The sequence below is a fragment of the Rhincodon typus genome, chromosome 45 (assembly GCF_021869965.1).
Source record: "Rhincodon typus isolate 14 chromosome 45, sRhiTyp1.1, whole genome shotgun sequence".
In the NCBI taxonomy this organism is placed as follows: domain Eukaryota; kingdom Metazoa; phylum Chordata; class Chondrichthyes; order Orectolobiformes; family Rhincodontidae; genus Rhincodon; species Rhincodon typus.
The window spans coordinates 5713093-5731634 of record NC_063376.1 but is presented as its reverse complement, the minus strand read 5'-3'; the positions used below and the strand labels follow the sequence as shown (position 1 = coordinate 5731634).

Sequence of the window (18542 nt, the reverse complement as noted above, 5' to 3'; positions counted from 1 at the left end):
CAGGGGGATCCCTGAGGGATGGGGGTGTGTGTCAGTATTTACAGGGGGATCCCTGAGGGATGGGGGTGTGTGTCAGTATTTACAGGGGTCCCCGAGGGGTGAGGGGAGTGTGTCAGTATTTACAGGAGGTCCCCGAGAGAGGGGGGAGTGTGTCAGTATTTACAGGGGCCCCTGAGGGGTGAGGGGAGTGTGTCAGTATTTACAGGGGGTCCCTGAGAGAGGGGGGAGTGTGTCAGTATTTACAGGGATTTCCCAAAGGAATTTACGGAGGGGAATTCCTGAAATTGTATCTACAATTACATTATTAAAATTGTGTGTGGTGTGGTGCGTACTTGGATATTGACAAGCTCTGAAGCTTATGACGCTTTTGGGCTGGTTCTTATCTTAACAGTGGTATAAATGAAAGCGAAAATAAACAGGGACTTTCACAGTTCGAGTGCCTGTGTAGCAAAGGAGCAGTTGTGGCAATTGCTGAACATTGCTGGGCTGGTCCCAAGAAATGGAGGATAATTTCACCTGTAAATCTCAAGATGAGGCAGGTAGGTGGTTTATGTCCTGTTTCCTGATCTTTGCTCTGTCATTTCCAGACAACAGCAGCTGGGGAAGTTGAGCCTGGAACAGAAATCTGTTTCAGCTACAAACTCAAACCATTTGCAACCGCGCCCCTGTATTGAGTCTTGACGGTGTACTTAACAAGAAGGATTGTGAAGTTTGACACTTTCTTCATTTTTCTGCTCTGACAGTCTGATGTTTTGGTTTATTTTTCTGTGTTTTAAGATGGCGCTGGAGAGTTCAAAACTACACAACACTTTTCACTGTGTTTTGTAATGAGGGATACGTAACAATATATAAATAAATCAAATGAAATAAGTCTGGGAAAGTATATTGGGGGTGTTGCTCCGCAGTGACCAATACTGCCTCAGATTGTCTCAGCAGCCCCAGGATTTCAGCTCCTGAACCCACCTGATCTCCCAACCCCCACTTTGGGAAACTTTGGCTATTGGGGATGTGCCCTTATCTGTTGCCCCAGAATGTTCTTTTCTTTTGGATAGGCAGTTGATCTGAGGGCATGTTGGTGAGAATGGGCATCAGCCAGGGTTTATTCATGGTGATCCTTCCTGAAAATGGAGGCATGGAGCTGAGGGGAATCGGGGGTGAGCTTGTGATATCCCCCATGGCTGTATAGTGCACCCAGACTCACGATGGGCAGGGCATAGACCTGTCAATGTTCTACTTCTAATTCCATGTGCGTGCGTGTGTGTATGTGTGGGTATGTGTGTATGTATGTCTGTGTATAATTGTGTATTTGTGTGTATGGGCACCTGTGTGTATGTGCATGTGTGTGTATGAGTGTGTGATGTGTGTGTCTATATGTGTGATGCATGTGTCTATATGTATGTGTGTGTGTTTGTGTATGTGTGCGAGTGTGTGTATATGTGTGTGTGCATGTGTGCGTGTTTGTGTGTATGTTAGCTGTGCTGCATAGTTCTATTCCTTGCTCGCCAAGCTGGCTCGTTCTCATTCAGACGTTTCGTCACCATGCTAGGTAACATCATCAATGAGGCCTCCGACGAAGCGATATTGTTTTACTCCGCTTGGAATTTATACTGTCCAGTCCGTTATGGTGAGTAGTGTCATTTCCAGTTTTGTTCTGTATGGGTTTGTATAATGGGCCCAATTCTACGTGCTTATCGATTGCATTACGGGTGAAGAACAATGCCTCTAGGAATTCCTGTGTGTGTCTATGTTTGGCTTGGGCTAAATAGGTTACATTGTCCCAGTTAAACTGATGGCTTTCATTGCCGGAGTGTACTGATATTAAGGAGAGTTCATCGTGCCATTTTGCTGCTAGTTAATGTTCATGTATTCTGATGGCTAGTTTCCTTCCTGTCTGTTTGATGTAATGTTTGTGGCAGTCATTGCATGGTATTTTGTAAACCAAGTTGGTTCTGCGTGTTGTGGGAATGGGGTCTTTAATCCTTGTGAGTGTTTGTCGTAGAGTGGCTATGAGCTTGTGGGGTACCATGATTCCTAATGGTCTTTGGAGGCTTGTTGTCAGTTCTGGTATGTTCTTGATGTAGGGCAGTGTGGCCAGTGTGTTAAGGCGTACTGTGTCCTCCTGTTGTTGTCTGTTTAGTAGGCATCTGCGGATGAAGTTGCAGGGATATCCGTTCAGAGCAAAAATTTTGTATACCTCCTCTTTCCTGTGTAGTTCTGGAGTGTTGCAGTGTGTCCTGGACCATTTAAATAGTGTCCTAATGCAGCTTTGTCTGTGGACGCTGTGAAAGATGAAGATTTGCTCAGTGTGGGTTGCTTTTCTGGAAACTGTGGTTTTCAACTCCCCGTTGTTCATTGGCTCGCCTCCAGAAACGGAAGTTGATTGTTGTTTTCTTCTTGTGAATTTAATCCCTGCAAATATGTTGTTGATGAGGTGGTGGGTCTCTTCTAATTTTTGTTGCATTTAATAATGACAAATGTGTCGTCTACGTACCAGATCCACAGTTTAGGTTGAATATGGGGGAGGGTGGCGTGTTCTAGTCTTTGCATGACTGCCTCTGCGTTGAGTCCTGAGATGGGTGACCCCATGGGTGTGCTGTTAATCTGTTTATATACTTGACCATTAAAGACGAAGTGTCTGGTGAGGCACAAGTCTAGTAGTTTGAGTGTGTTGTCCTTGCTGATGGAGTTGCTAGTCTGCATTGCTGCTTCCTCTGTGGTCACTGTTTCTTTGGCTTGTGGGATGTTGATTGATGTGAATAAAGCTGTGACATCAAAGGATACCGTAATCTCGTTGTTGTTAATTTTTATGTTCTTGAGGGTATTGAGGAATTCTTGGATTGAGTGGATGGAATGAGGTGATCCGTCGGCTAGGTGTTTCAGTCTCTGCTGTAGGTCCCTGGCCAGTTTGTGTGATGGTAGGAAAACAATGGGTCTGAGAGGGGTCTGGTTTATATACTTTAGGCAGTCCATAGAAGCAGGGGGTGTTTGTGCCTTCTGGTTTCATTCTCATGAAGTCCGTTTTGGTTATCTGCCCTGCATTCATCAGTCACTTCAGTGCCTGGGTGATCTTATTACCTAACTGCGATGTTGTGTCTATCGCCACCGATCGGTAAGTGGTCATATCTGCGAGCAATGCCTGCACTTTCTTAACACAGTCTGGTTTGTTCATAATGACGGTCATGCGCCTTTTGTCTGCTGCTAGGACTATAATGTTCTTGTCTTTCTTAAGTTTGTCTAGTGCTTTTCTCTCTGATGTGTTCAGGATGTCCCCTTCGTTCCTTCTGTGCAGTATGATGATTATTGTTTGTCAGATGGCTTGCTGTGTTTCATCCGTGAGTCTGTTGTCTTTTAATGTAGTCTCCAGGGCGGCCATGAAGTCTGTTTTGTTTGCATCTTTGTGGTTATAGTTCAGTCCGTGTAACAGGTCAGCTTTCTCAGTTTCTGAGAGTTGTCGGCTGGGTAGATTTCTTATCCATGTGTGCAGTTTGTTGTTGTCCTTGTCTTTGTGGTGGATCAGTTTGGTGAGTGTAGCTTGTGTCCCTTCTTAGTTTTGGTCTTGTGTTGATTGATGGTGATGGCTTGTTATAGGGTTGTAGTCCACTGCTGGTCCATAATGTTTAGATACTGCGATTTTTGGCGCGAACAAACTGGGACAATGTAACCATAGTAGCTCAAGCCAAACATAGACACGCACAGGAATTTCTCGAGACATGGTTCTCCACCCGTAATGCTATCAACAAACATATAGAATTGGACCCCATATACAAACCCATACAGAACAAAACCAGAAATGACACTACTCACCAAAGCGGACCAGACAGTATAAATTCCGAGCGGAGTAGAATAACATCGCTTAATCAGAGGCCTCACTGATGATGTTACCTAGCATGGTGACGAAACGTCTGAATGAAAACAAGCCAGCTCGGCGAGCAAGTCAACAACCTCACCCACACCCAAACTACAAATCTTTGCTAAAACTTGAAATAGTTCTATTCTGCTATGGGGAGCTGTTGGCTTAGTGATAATTTTACCAGGCTCGTAATCCAAAGACCCATATGAAGGCTTTGTTCAGGAAGATGGATTCAAATCCCACATCCCTGTGGTGGAAATCAGATTCATGTATGTGGAACAAAACCATTCTCAGTGACCATGACAGCTGTAATCGATTCTAGCTGTAAAAACATCATCTGGGTTCACAATACCCTTTAGGGTGAGAAATCTGCTGCCGTTACCCTATACATGACTCCAGACCCACAGCGATGTGGTGGGCTCTTCGTTGTAACTGTCCTGCTCAGTTCAGGAAGTGACCTGTGGCTTTGGGAGGGGCACCATGTGGCCTGCATTTCAGGTCTACTGTATGACTGGCCAAAGACACTCTCTGTACTCTCCTGCCCCCACCAGTTTCACTCAGTCAGTCCACTGTGAGCTGCCTGTGTTTCTGAGGTCAGGGAAGTCTGGGACTTCCTTTAATACAAAAAGACTCCGGGACCTTCCCATTTCACCCAATTATATTGGGAGACCGACGTCCTCTGGGGGAATTCCCAGTCCTTCTGACCGGAATGTGAAGTTCAGACCGGATTAGTGCCATTGAGGTGACTCTCAAAGTTGAGTAGTCAGCCACAAAGTCAAACAGCATAGAAACAGACCCTTCAGTCCAACTCATCCACGCCGACCAGATATGCTCAACCAATCTAGTACCATTTGCCAGCATTTGGCCCAAATCCCTCTAAACCCTTCCTACTCATATACCCATCCATATAGTCATAGAGTCATACAGCACGGAAACAAACCCTTGCCAACCAGATACTGGTATTTCTGCAATAACGCATGTTTCATTAACACTAATTGGCTGACGAATAGTAAACGCTGTTTGGATAAAGCAAGCTTTTTACTGTACAGTATAGCGATATTCTATAGCGATTTCCCTATAACGCGATATTCTATGGCTATTTTCTATAGTGCAAAGTCACACAAGAATGCAATTATTGCATTATAGGAGAAATACCTGCATCGTAGATTAATCCAGTCCCATTTTCCAGCATTTAGCCCGTATCCCTCTCAACCCTTCCTCTACCCATCCAGATGCCTTTTAAATGTTGTAATTGTACCAGCCTCTACCACTTCCTCTGGTAGCTCACTTCACACCCGCATCACCCTCTGCATGGAAAAATTCCCCTTCAAGTCCCTTTTAAATCTTTCTCCTTTCACCTTAAACCTATGCCCTCTAGTTTTGGACTCCCCTACCCTCGGGAAAAAAGACCTTGGCTATTCACCCTATCCAGGCCCCTCATGATTTTATAAACCTCTATAAGAAGGTCACCCCTCAGCCTCCGACGCTCCAGGGAAAATATTCCCAGCTTATTCAGCCTCTCCCTGGCAACATTCTTGTAACATATGCATTCTGCGACTCAAATCCTTTAACTGCTCGTGGGTCCGAGCAAGAAAGTGAGAGAGGGAACTGGCGCTGAAGCATCTAAGGTTTCTAAAGCAGTGGGGGACAGGGGTGGGAGTGGGGGGTGGGGAAGGGGGGATGTACTTCAGCTCCCAGATGCCAGTTCATGGACTGCTCAGTGGATGGGGTGGCAGTTTTGATGTATCTACAATGTAGACAGCTCACCTGAGAGCTGCACCACAGCGCTGCGAAGTGGCCACAGTCTACAATGACACTGTGACTGTTGACATGGCAAAGTTCAGAGGGAAATGTTGGCCTGTGAACATACAGATTAGGAGAAGGAACAGCCCCTTCAGCCCCTCGCATCTGCGTCTCCAATCAGTAAGGTCTAATCATGGCCTTGAATCCATTATCACACCCAAACCCTGCTAACCTTGGGCGCCCTGTTAGTCAAGCATCTCTCTATAATGGCGAGTATAATGGCATTCTCCGATACTGCAATGGGAGAAACAGCCAGAAGCTGTAGTGGCAGAAGTAGGCCATTCAACCCATCATGTCTGCTCTGCTATTCAAATGAGATCTGACAATCAACTCTACTTTCCCACCTTTGTCCCCCATCGCCCGCTGTCTGTTACCAATTAAAAATCTGTCCCTGCCTTGAGTATACTTAATGGCCCAGCCTTGACAGCCCTCTGTGGTAAGGAATTCCGCAGATTCACTCCCCTCTGAGAGAAGAAATTCCTCCTCGTCTCTGTCTTCAGTGGGCGACCCCTAATTCTGAGATGATGCATCTGGGTCCCAGCACCACCAGTGACTTACTAACTGGGGTTGAAAGGCAGGATCTCATCACCGCTCCAAAAAAGGAACGGCAGAGACCTCCAGGCAGATTTGCTCCTTTCCTTCCCTGCTCTCTGACTCTTAGCAGTTCAATAGATGTGAGGTTTCAAGCTGCAGTTGGTGTCTAAACATATTCTCTTTGGCAGGGAGTTTACAAACCAGAACCATATGCAAGCACTTCAAGAATACAAACCAGATGAAGTTACACATCAAGACACTTCTGGATTCGGTGCGTACCTCTGTTCTCCGTTTCTTCAGATGTTTCTTGCCTTCCCAATCATCTCAAACTATTCGGCTCATTGGCTCCTGGTCATACAGCACAGAAACAGACCCTTTAGTCCAACTTGTTCATGCCGACCATAGAGTCATAGAGGTTTACAGCATGAGAACTGACCCTTTGGCCCAACTTGCCCATGCCACTCAGTTTTCCCAATTAAACTAATCCCATTTGCCTGTGTTTGGTCCTTATCCTTCCACACCCATCCCATCCATGTCCCTGTCTAAATGTTTCTTAAATGACAAAATTGTACTCACTTCTACCGCTACCTCTGGCAGCCCATTCCAGACACTCACCACCCTCTGTGTGAAACAAATTGTCCCCCTGGACCCTTCGTATCACTTCCCTCTCACCTTAAAGCTATGCCCGTTAGACCTCCCTACCCAGGGGAACAGCTGTTGGCTACCTATTTTATCTATGTCTCTCATGATTTTAGAGACCTTAGAAGGTCACCCCTCAGTCTCCTACACTTCAGGGAAAGAAGTCCCAGCCTATCCAACCTCCCTTTACAACTCAAACCTTACAGTCCAGGAAGCATCCTAGAAAAGCTTTTCTGCACTCTTTCTAGTTTAATAATATCCTTTCTATGGTAGGGTGACCAGAACTGCACGCTATACTCCAAATGTGGCTTCACCAACATCTTATACAGCTGCAGCAAGACATCCCAACTCCTGCACTCAACACTCTGACCGATGAAAGCAAGCATGCTGAAATCCTTCTTCACCACCCTGTCTACCTGTGACTCCACGTTCAAGGAACTATGAACCTGTAGACCGAGATCTCTTTGTTCCATAACACTCCTCAGGGCCCTATCAGTGACTGTGTAAGTCCTGCCTGGTTTGCCTTACCAAAATGCAACTCCTTACATTTATCTAAATTAAACTCCTATCTGCCATTCCTCAGCCCGCTGGCCCAGTTGATCAAGATCTCTCTGCATTCCCAGATAACCTTCTTCACTGTCCGCTATACCACTAATCTTGGTGTCATCTGCAAACTTACTAACCATACCTCCTGAATTCTCATCCAAATCATTGATATAATTGACCAGATTTAAAGTTTTGGCAAAGACCTATAGCTCGGTTTGTGGGTGAGGTTGTTGACTTGCTCGCCGAGCTGGCTTGTTCTCATTCAGACATTTCATCAGTATAAATTCCAAGCAGAGTAGAATAACATTGCTTCATCCGAGGCTCCACTGATGATGTCAACTAGCATGGTGATGAAACATCTGAACAAGAACAAGTCAGCTCGGCGATCAAGTCAACAACCTCATAAATGACCAGATATCATAAGCTGATCTAGTCCCATTTGCCAGCATTTGGCCCATTTCCCTCTAAACCCTTCCTGTCCCCATACAGATGCCTTTTAAATGTTGTATTTGTACCAGCCTCGACCTCTTCCTTTGGTAGCTCATTCCATACACACACCACCCTCTGCGTGAAAAAGTTGTCCCTCAGGCCCCTTTTAAATCTTTCCCCACTCACCTTAAACCTATGCCCTCTAGTTTTGGACTCCCCTACCCTGGAGGAAAAGACCTTGGCTATTCACCCTATCCATGCTCCTCATGATTTTATAAACCTCTATAAGATCAGCCCTCAGGAAAAATAGTCTCAGCCTATTCAGCCTCTCCCTATAGCTCCAACTATGATATATTTGCAAATTGCATAAATCATAAACCACTGGCTAGGCCTAGGCAGGATTACTGTGTCTGCAGAGGGTGGCATATTGGCTCAGTGGTTAGCACTGCTGCCTCACAGCACCAGGGATCCAGGTTCGATCCCACCCTCAGGCAACTGTCTGTGTGCAGTCTGCACATTCTCCGTGTCTGTATGGGTTTCCTCCAGGTGCTTCACTTTCCTCCTATAGGCCAAAGATGTGCAGGTTAGGCTGGATTGGCCATGCTAAATTGCCCCATAGTGTCCAGGGATGTGCGTGTTAGGTGGGCTATAGCCATGGGGAAATGCAGGGTTACAGGGGTGGGGGATGGGTCTGCGTGGGATGCTCTTCAGAGGGTCACTTCCACACTGTAGGGATTCTGTGTACGGTATTTTAGGAAAACCATTAGAATTAGGTTTCACGAGAACACAAAATTGCCATTTCCTGACGCCATCTTAGATACAAAAACTTGAAATTTAAAAAAAAGCCTTAGTGAGGAGATTTACAAAAACAGTGCCTGGGGTACTACGCCAAAGGGCTGGGAAAGCTAATATTCCTCATAGAGCACAGAAGGTTTGGGGGAAATTCAACACAGGCATTCAAAATCAAGAAGAGTAGAAATTGTAACAAGTAGCAAGGGAGTTGGTGAACAGGGGATGGAGGAAATTTGGGAAAAGAACTGGGGTGGAGGGAGTGAGGAGTGCGTTTCCCCCCCTTAAACGCTAAGAGTTCTCGCAGTCTGGTCCACATGAAGGAAAGCAATTTCAACAGGAACATTCAAAAGGGGAATTGAAGAATATCCTAGAAGGAAAGGATAAAAATGACAGGGCAATGGGGCAAGGCAGGAGACATTGACGGTCCAAATGGCTTTCTGCTTCTGATTGCACAGTGAGCAGCAACTTTCCAGCTCCTCCCACTGTTGTCCAACCATGAGGTGTATGAGTGGAAGCCGGCCATTCAGTTCATCAAGTCCACTCTGCTATTCAATGAGACCTGATAATCCTCAACTCTACTTTCCTACCTTTACCCCATAACCCTTGATTCCCTCACCAATTAACAAAACTGTCTACTGCAACCTTGAAATTACTGAACGACCCAGCTTCAACAGCCTCTGTGGTAATTTGGGAGACAAACTGGCCTCAATCCAAAAGTTCTCTCTCCAACCAGCACCAACACTCATAGAGTCATACAGCATGGAAACAGGCCCTTCAGCCCAACATGTCCATGGTGACCAGGTTTCCTAACCTGAACTAGTCCCATTATCCTCTGACACTCCAGGGGAAAAGGTTCCTATTCACCGTATCTATACCCCAAAGCTGCAGATAGATCTAAAACAAAAAAAAACTAAACTCAGAACTCTGAAATGTTGCTATTTTTGCTTATTATTTTCACTTTCTCGTGTAAATGAATAGACAATGTGGAAAGACTGTTTACCCTTTTCCGGTGTTAGGAAAATGTGAACATAACTCTAAATAATTTTGCATTATAAGTTGAAGTCATCTACTGTGTATCAGTTTAATTTTTACGCTCAGTACATTATTTCATTAGCTTGTCATTTTTATGAACAGAATGTGGGAAATGTGGGTTTTTTGTACCATTCAAGGCAAGGTCTCAATTTAAGACTTTTAATAGATAACATTTTTTACTAGTGACCGTAGCTATCAGTCATAAATTTTCATTTACCCTGGCATAGCTGCTCAGAATCAGGAAAGCGCTCGGAGACAAACTAAGACTGATCAATGGGATCCTGGTTTTGGATTCTCATTCCACCAAATGCAACTCCTTCCTTACCTTAGCTCTGTGAGTAGATCTTTTGCCGCAGATACAGACAGTTGTGAGTTCAAGTCAAACTTCAGAAAGTCAGGTTCGTAATCCAGCTTCAGGTCCCAGTGAAGTGCAGTTGGAGTGCTGTCCTTCTGGAGGGGCCCTTATCCTGAGGCCCCTGGCTGTGCTCACGTTAATGTAAAATGCCCCATCGACATGACTTGTGCATGAGTGAGACACCGCCCCCTTGCATCCTCTTTAGCAAATTGATGAGAATTAGGAGATGGCAGTAGGCCATTTGGCCCCTCAAGTGATGCAATACCATTCCAGCTGAGCTGACTGTGTCCTCCTCTTCACTTTCCTGCCTCAGTCCCTCCATAACCCATGCCTCCCCTGTCAATCAAAAATCTGTCTAATTTGGACTGGACTATTTTCAATGTCTTGGCCTCCTTAAGCTCACCAGGCCCTACACCTTTCCCTGTCTGTCACCTCCTCCAGCTCCTACACCCCTCCCTATCTGTCACCTTCTCCAGGCCCTATACCCCCTCCCTATCTCTATCATCCCCTCCAGCCCCTACACCCCCTCTTTATCTCTGTCACCTCCTCCAGCCCCTACTCCCCTCTCTATCTCTGTAACCTCCTCCAGCCCCTACTCCCCTCTCTATCTCTGTTATCTCCTCCAGCCCCTATACCCCCTCCCTATCTCTGTCACCCCCTCCAGCCCTTACACCCCCTCCCTATCTCTGTCACCTCCTCTTGCCCAGAAACCCATTGAGATCTCTGTGCTCCTCCAATTCTGGCCTCTTGAGCAGCTTCTGACGTCCATCATTTCGCAGTTGGTCATGGTGTCTTCAGCTGCCTATAGCTCAGGCTGTGGAATTCCCTCCTTAAGCTTCTCACCTCCCTCTTCAATCAAGTTTTCGGGTCTAGCCGTCCTAGTATCCCCCCCCCCCACAAACAGTGTGTGGCTCAGGGTTAGATTTCGGTTGACCTACATGCCCGTGAAAAATGCCTTGGAATGATTCACTGTGTTCAAGGTGCCGTACAAATGCAGATTGTTGGCTGTGAAAAACAGGGGCCATTTCTTGGGTGAAGAAGCTTCTAAGAGTTTCTTTTGACTTTATCAGGATATCTACAACTTCAGCTGCCCCTGTTGTGGGCAGAGGTTGCTTTGGCAGGAGCTACGCAGACTGGAACTCTTCCCTGAGAGCGATCAAAGACTCTTTGAGGAGAAGATCTCTCAACTGACGGAGCAGGACACCAGATATTGCAAGAAGGTACAAATGGAAAGCCAAATGCTGTAAGAACTTGTCACATTTTGAGATCTCATTCAATCCAAGGGTGAAGGCAGATGATTGTAATCAGAGCTGGTTCAGACAGATCCTAGCTTTTGGATTTGTAGAAAGTTACAATGAAAAGAACTGAAATATCACTGAAAAGAGGGACTTGGTTTAAAGTTTTGGCAAAGATCTGTAGTTCGGGTGTGGATGAGGTTATTGACTTGCTCGCCGAGCTGGCTTGTTCTCGTTCAGACGTTTCGTCACCATGCTAGGTAACATCGTCAGTGGAGCCTCCAGTGAGGCGATGTTATTCTCCTCCGCTTATAATTTATACTGTTTGGTTCGTTACGGCCAGTTGTGTCATTTCCAGTTTTGATCTGTATGGGTTTGTAAATGGGGTCCAGTTCTAGGTGTCTGTTGATTGCATTATGGGTGGAGAACCATGCCTCTAGGAATTCCCGTGCGTGTCTGTGTTTGGCTTGGGCGACTATAGTTTGAGGGACTTGGTACAGAATGTTTCCATCTCGTACTCATCAGGACCTAACTGCAAGTATGCCAAACTTCCAACAGTTACAACAATTTAGACTTCAGGTGAGAAGGATACTGACTGGTCAGAAGTTGACTCTGATTTGACATTGCCATGGAGAAAGAAATGGAGAATATTTCTTTCATTTGCAGAGAAGAGGTCTGAATTGCCATCATCAACTGAGCTGCACTGTGAACTTAATTATCTCAAAATTCGTGTAGTTTTATGGCTGGGAGGGTGGTTTCTGGCATATTTCCGGATTGTTCACCAAGTGCCGCCCAACCATAAGTTCACATCTAACAGGCGACATTGTGATTGTCAGCATGGGTTAGTTTGTCCTACAATGGACACTCAGAGGAACGTGTTGTTTGATCCAAACGGCCAATGGTTGTAATGTGTTCCCCTTTCCAGCACAGAAATGGGCTGTTTGGCCCAACTGACATCTCTGTTCCATACCAAAATATGCTTGACCAAGTTGTGCTGACTCAGCCCTATTTTACCTCGTACTTCCAAGTCTCCGCAATCTCATGGATTCTAAAATCTTACAAACAACCAAGGCCATGCTAACCAGCCTATAGATTCCTGCCCACTGCCTCCCACCGTTCTTAAACAGAGGTGTTACATTTTCCAGTTCCATGGGTGCCTCCCTGACTCCAGTGATTCCTGAAAGATCACCACCAGTGTCTCCACAATCTCCTCAGCTACCTCCTTCAAAACTCTAGTTTCTCTGGTCTGGGTCATTTATCCACATTAAGGCCTTTCAGCTTCTCCAGCACCTCCTCCTTAGTGATGGCTACTACACTCACCTCTGCTCCCTGACTCTGTTGAAGTTCTCATTTGCTACTGGTATCTTCCACCATACAGACTGATGCAAAGTATCCATTCAGTTCCTCTGCCCTTTCTTTGTTCCCCATTACTACTTCTCCAGCCTTACTTTCCAGCAGTCCAATGTCCACTCTTGCCTCTCTGTTATCTTTTAGATACCTAAAAAAAATCTTTCAATCTTCTTTCATTTTACTAGCTATTTTACCCTCACATTTCATCTTCTCCTGCCTTATTGCTTTGTAAGTTAACCTCTTCTGGTTTATAAAGGCTTCCCAATCATCTCACTAATCTTCGCCACATTGTATGCTTTTTCATAGAAGCCCTACACTTTGGAAAAAGGCTATTCAGCCCATCAATTCCACACCTACCCTCTGAAGATCATCCCATCCAGACCCATCCCTACAACCCTGCACTTCCCATGGCTAATCCTCCTAGACTGCACATCAGTGGACGCTATGCACAATTTGGCATGGCCAATCCACCTAACTGTGCATCTTTAGTCTGTGGGACAAAACCAGAGCACCTGTAGGAAACCCACAAAAGACACAGGGAGAATGTGCAAACTCCACAGACAGTTGCCCAAGACTGGAATCGAACTCGGGTTGCTGGTGCTGTGAGGCAGCAGTCCTAACCACTGAGCCACCATGCCTCCCACGGTGTGCAGGTTAGGTGGATTGGTCATGCTGAATTGCCCCATAGTGTCCAGGGATGTGCTGGCTAGGTGGTTTAGCCATGGGGGAATGCAGGGTTACGAGGACAGGGTGGGATGCTCCTCAGAGGGTGGGTGCAGACTCGATGGGCTGAATGGCCTCTTTCTGCACTGTAAAGATTCTATCATTCTTTCCTCAGTGACTTCCTCCGGCTCAAACTCACTCCACGTGGATTCCAACTGAAGTCTCATCCCTCATGCTTTGAATCCTCCCAGGATCATAGATATCTCCGTGATGTTCAACGTTCCATGGACAGCTGCCCTTGCCACATCCTGAGATCCACACTCAGTGCCATGCGGCGCCACATGCACACTCTCGACCCTTCTCTCCAACAGCATCGCAACACACTGGCTCAGGGTTGCACCACTCCACAGTTCCACTTCATCCTCTGGCTCATTCATCGTGCTAACAAGAAACTTTTCTTTTCCTTTCAGGCATCAAGGCCCACAAGATGCAACAACTCATAGATACCCATAGTCCTCTGGAACCTTCCTCTCCTCCCCCCTTCCCTCTGACTCCATCCCCTGTCCCAACCCCACCTCCTGTCGGGTATTCACCATCCCTCCTAACATTCCACGCTCCGACGCTGAACGTTCTGTACTCGGCAAAGGCCTCAGCTTTATTCCTCTGCGTCCCCACCTTAAGGAATTTCGGGCACGACATGACGTCAAACTCTTATTCCGCCGTCTTTGCCTCCATGCTCGTTTCTTTGGACAAGAGTCCCCTCCCTGCCCACAGACTCCTTCGCCCAGTTCCAACACTATCCCTTCCCTGGACTCCTCCTTCTAGCCTTTTACCTGCACTCAATCTGTTCGCTGAGAACTGTCGACGTGTCGACGACCATCTCAATTTCTCTACCCCCCCCCCGCCTCACCTAATCCAAGCTACCTCACTCCAAACAGACTGCACTCCGTGTGCTCAGATCTAACCCTGACCTGCTGATAAGGGTGGTGCTGTTGTAGTCTGGTGCACTGACCTCTACAGTGCAGAGGCTGAGTGCCAGCTCTCAGATACCTCCTCCTATATTCCCCTGGACCATGACCCCACCATGGCACATCAAGCCACTGTATCAACTATGGTAACTGACCTCATTTCATCTGGTGATTTCCCCCCCTCCACTGCTTATAGACACCCCAGCCCTGCACAGCTCAGTCTACCTCCTCCTGAAAATCCACAAATAGGACTGTCCAGGCAGACTCATTGTTTCTGTCTGCTCCTGCCCCACAGAACTAATCTCTTCCTACCTTGACTCAGACTTCTCTTCCCTGGTCCAATCCCTGCTGTGCATCCGTGACTCCTCTGACGCTTTACGCCAGTTTCGGAATTTCCAGTTTGCAGGCTCCAGCCACCTCCTCTTTACCATGGACATGTAATCCCTTCACACATCCATTCCCCACCAGGAGGGTCTCAGGGCTCTCCGCTTCTTCCTGGAGCAAAGGCCTGAACCACCCCACCCACCACCACCCTCCTCCGCTCGTCCTCACCCTCAACAACTTCACTTTCAACTCCTCTCATTTTCTTCAGGTCAGAGGAGTGGCCGTGGGTACCCACAGGGGCCCCAGTTATGCCTGTCTCTTCATGGGTACTTGGAACATTCCTTGTTCCAGTCCTATTCCGGCCCTCACCCACAACTCTTTCTCCAAGATATTGATACCATAGGTGCTGCTTCCTTCTCTCGTCTGGAATTGGAGAAGTTCATCGATTTTGCTTCCAATTTCCACCCTGCCCTCACTTTCACCTGGTCTATCTCTGACTCCTCCCTTCCCTTCCTCGACATCTCTGTTTCCATTTCTAGGGATAGACTGGCCACTAATATCCATGCCACTAATATCCACTATAAACCCACTGACTCCCACAGCTACCTGGACTATATATCCTCACACCCCACTTCCTGTAAAGACTCCATCCCATTCTCCCAGTTCCTCCGTCTCCGTTGTATATATTCAGATGAGGCCAACTTCGACAAGGGAGCCTCTGAAATGTCCATCTTCTTCCTCAACTGAGGATTCCCCAGCTCCGTTGTCAACAGGGCCCTCAACCAAGTCCGAACCATTTCCCGCACTTCCGCCCTCACCCCTTCTCTTCCCTCCCGCAACAGGGATAGGGTTCCCCTTGTCCTTACCTACCATCTCACCAGCATCCACATCCAGAAGATCATCAGACGCCATTTCCACCACCTCCAGCAAGATGCCATCACCGGACACATATTCCCCTCCCCTCCCTTGTCCACACTCCGCAGGGACCATTCCCTCTGGAACACCCTGGCCCACTCTTCCTTCACTCCCATCACTCCTCCCCACAGCCCTACGGCACCTTCCCCTGTAACCGGCAAAGGTGTAATACCTGCCCATTTACCTCCTCCCTCCCCAGTATCCAAGGGCCCAAACATACCTTCCAGGTGAAGCAACACTTAACCTGCACTTCCCAGAATCTGGCCTACTGCATTCGCTGCACACAATGTGGTCTCCTCTACATTGGGGAAATGAAGCGTAGACTGGGTGACCACGTCACAGAACATCTATGTTCTGCTCGCAAAAAAGACCCTGAGCTTCCTGTTGCCTGCCACTTTAAAACACCACCCTGTTCCCTGGCCAACATCTCTGTCTCAGGCTTGCTGCTGTGTTCCGCGAAGCTCAACGCAAGGTGGAAAAACAACACCTCATTTTCCATTTGGGGACTCTGCAGCCCTCTGGGCTCAATATTGAGTTCGATTATTTTAGGGCCTGAACTCTCCCGTGTCCTAGCCCCCTAACCCATACACCAGGCCTCATTATCACATAGCCTGCCATTACACGCTACCTATTGTTAGCCATTAGCTGTTTCCATTAACAACTGCTCCCCCTCCTAGCCAGATTGTTATTTACTCCTTTGTCTGTCCAATGGTTCTTCTCTCTCACTGGGCTCGATCCCCACCTATCATTTTACTCCTTAAACCCTCCTTCCACCCTAACTGCATATAAACCTTCCTAGCTACCATCAGTTCTGAGGAAGGGTCACCAGAAGTGAAATGTTAACTCTGATTTCACAATTGCTGCCAGACCTGCTGAGCTTTTCCACAACTTCTGTTTTTGTTTCTGATTCACAGCATCCGCGGTTCTTTTGGTTTTTATTAGAGTCTCTATGATATCGATTGCAGGGGTCTGGTCGCAGTGCGCAGCGAGGAAAGTAACTAACCGTGCTCTCTTCTTGCCAGTGTCCGAGGTGCAATCGCGTTGTGCAGCGGACGGACCCAGAGGAGCTTTTTGTGGAATGCCCAGCATGCCCAGGGAATATGGGAAAGCCCTACTGGTTCTGCTGGAACTGTCTGAGGAGAAGGAACAGACGGTTGGCTCAAGGAGAGGCCTGCAAGAACAACGACTGCAGCTTGGTGGCGCTGCTGCAGTCATGCCCCACGATCGACAACCCACTGCTGACCGTCCATGGCTGCCCTACGGTCCGGGCATGTCCCAACTGCAAAGTCTTGATCTCCCACATAGAGGGGTGCAAGTATGTCAATTGCGTGAGCTGTGGTCTCTCTTTCTGCTACCGGTGCTTGGAGAAACGCGTCACGTGCTATAATGCCAAACGCGAATGGTACCACGTTGCTCAATGCGTCAAACCCATGGCACCCAGGCAGATGTTTTCTGCCAAACGGTCAACACCAGCCAAGGCAACATAGGCCAAACCGCTTCCATCGCCGATCCTCCATCACAGCACTGTGTACAATCTACAACACGCGCTACAGCGACTCACCCAGGTTCCTCTGACAGCACCTTCCAAAGCCACGACCACTGCCATTCAGAAGGGCAAGGACAGTAGATACATGGGAACACCACCCACCTGCAAATCCTCTTCCAGACCACTCGCTATTGTGATGTTTCATGCCTTTAAGAGGTGCATTCTATCCTGTTTCTCCTGCAGAGGGGTTCTGTCACAACGATGTTGGCTCCCAGTAAGCAGTTTGCAACTAGCCTTGGGTTTCTCTCTTCTAGGTAACACTCCCCTCCTTGATGCATTACAGATCAAAGTTCAGACTCCAGCTCATCAACTCTGAGCCACAGTTCCTCAAGCAACCGACACTTGCTACAGATGTGGTCACAATGAAACTACAGTGGGGTCCAGTAGCTCCCACATGCTGCAGACACAACACATCACCTGATCCTGCACCTCTATTTTGTTTGCTTTGTGTGACTCGAAGTGTTTTGTCCTGGTTTCTTTTAAGAGGGAGATTGTGGTACGGGTGAGGAGTGGTCTATGAGAAGATAAACAACCTGTGAAGCCTTGGGGTGTTTTTTTTAAACTTGAAACAATAGAAGCAGCCTGACTGGGTGTGGTCAAGTTCTCACTGTTCCAGGGATTTTTAGTTTAGCTTTCAGTAGTTGTAGCTGGGGTCTCAGCAGGGTTGGACAGCAGTGAATCTCTCCTGGCTGCTACACTCTCTCTCCCTCAGAACTGTCTTTTGATATTCTTTCCCAGGGTGTTTTTTTTCGTTAGAGTAAGACAAAAAAAAAATCAAGAGTGTGTGACATCAGGTTCACATGGACCTAGGGGATTTTGATTTTAGTTAATTTTTTTCTGGTAGTTCACTGCTGAGGCAGACAGCTAGAGTTCTCTCTGCAGCTACATTGAAGACTTAGAGCGCTTTCCTCTTAGAAATGAGAAGGAGCAGGTTGTTTCTTCTGGACTGGAGAGGGACAGGAGATAGCAAGAACTGTAGATGCTGCAGTCAGGTTCAATACAATGTGGAGCTGGAGGAACACAGCATCAGAGGAGCAGGAAAGTCAACATTTCAGGTTTACACCCATCAGGACGTGAGAACCGTAACTGTTTTGCTGCTTTCCATTCTTGCCAGAGGGTGTGTTTGTGAGATGTTGCCTATATTGGGACAGTTGATGACTAGTGGTTAGATAATACATTATCCTGTTGATTATATCAATAAAGTTGTATTGATTCTTCGTTTGGTTGCATTTTAACTGCATTGTTAGAATAAAGTGTTTTGATTAAATGTTAGTAGTGGACCAATGAAATCATATTGGAGCATGGCAGCTTATACTTGCTTTCAAACAAAGATAAAAGTTAGGGTCTAGGCTATCTCCGTAATATATCTTCATAACATATTTTGGAGGGAGACTGGTTTGGCCTCTAACAACATCATGACTTGAGACTGTATCGCTCTTCCTTCAGTGGTTAAAATCCTGGAACTCCTTAATGGCATCATGTATGTCCCTGCACCACATGGACTGCAGCGGTTCAAGAAGGTTGCTCACCAGCCACCTTCCAAAAGGGCGAGTAAAGATGG

At 47.0% G+C, this 18542-nt stretch overlaps 1 protein-coding gene across 4 annotated transcripts in view; it reads left to right on the top strand.

Annotated features, from left to right (window-relative positions):
* Positions 1-18198, top strand: part of LOC109928758 (E3 ubiquitin-protein ligase RNF217-like) — a 19245-nt gene extending 1047 nt beyond the window's left edge. Inside the window, exons 2-5 of one of the 4 annotated variants that reach the window (XM_048620226.1) lie at positions 392-539; positions 6376-6458; positions 11051-11200; positions 16458-18198. In XM_048620226.1, coding sequence (XP_048476183.1) covers positions 500-539; positions 6376-6458; positions 11051-11200; positions 16458-16922 — 738 coding nt within the window. In that variant the 5' untranslated portion in view covers positions 392-499 and the 3' untranslated portion in view covers positions 16923-18198. Of the gene's footprint in view, positions 1-255; positions 540-3810; positions 4120-6375; positions 6459-11050; positions 11201-16457 lie in introns of those variants that run through there. The other 3 variants (XM_020528679.2, XM_048620225.1, XM_048620227.1) reach the window with 3 other exon arrangements.
* The last annotated feature ends 344 nt before the right edge of the window (positions 18199-18542 follow it).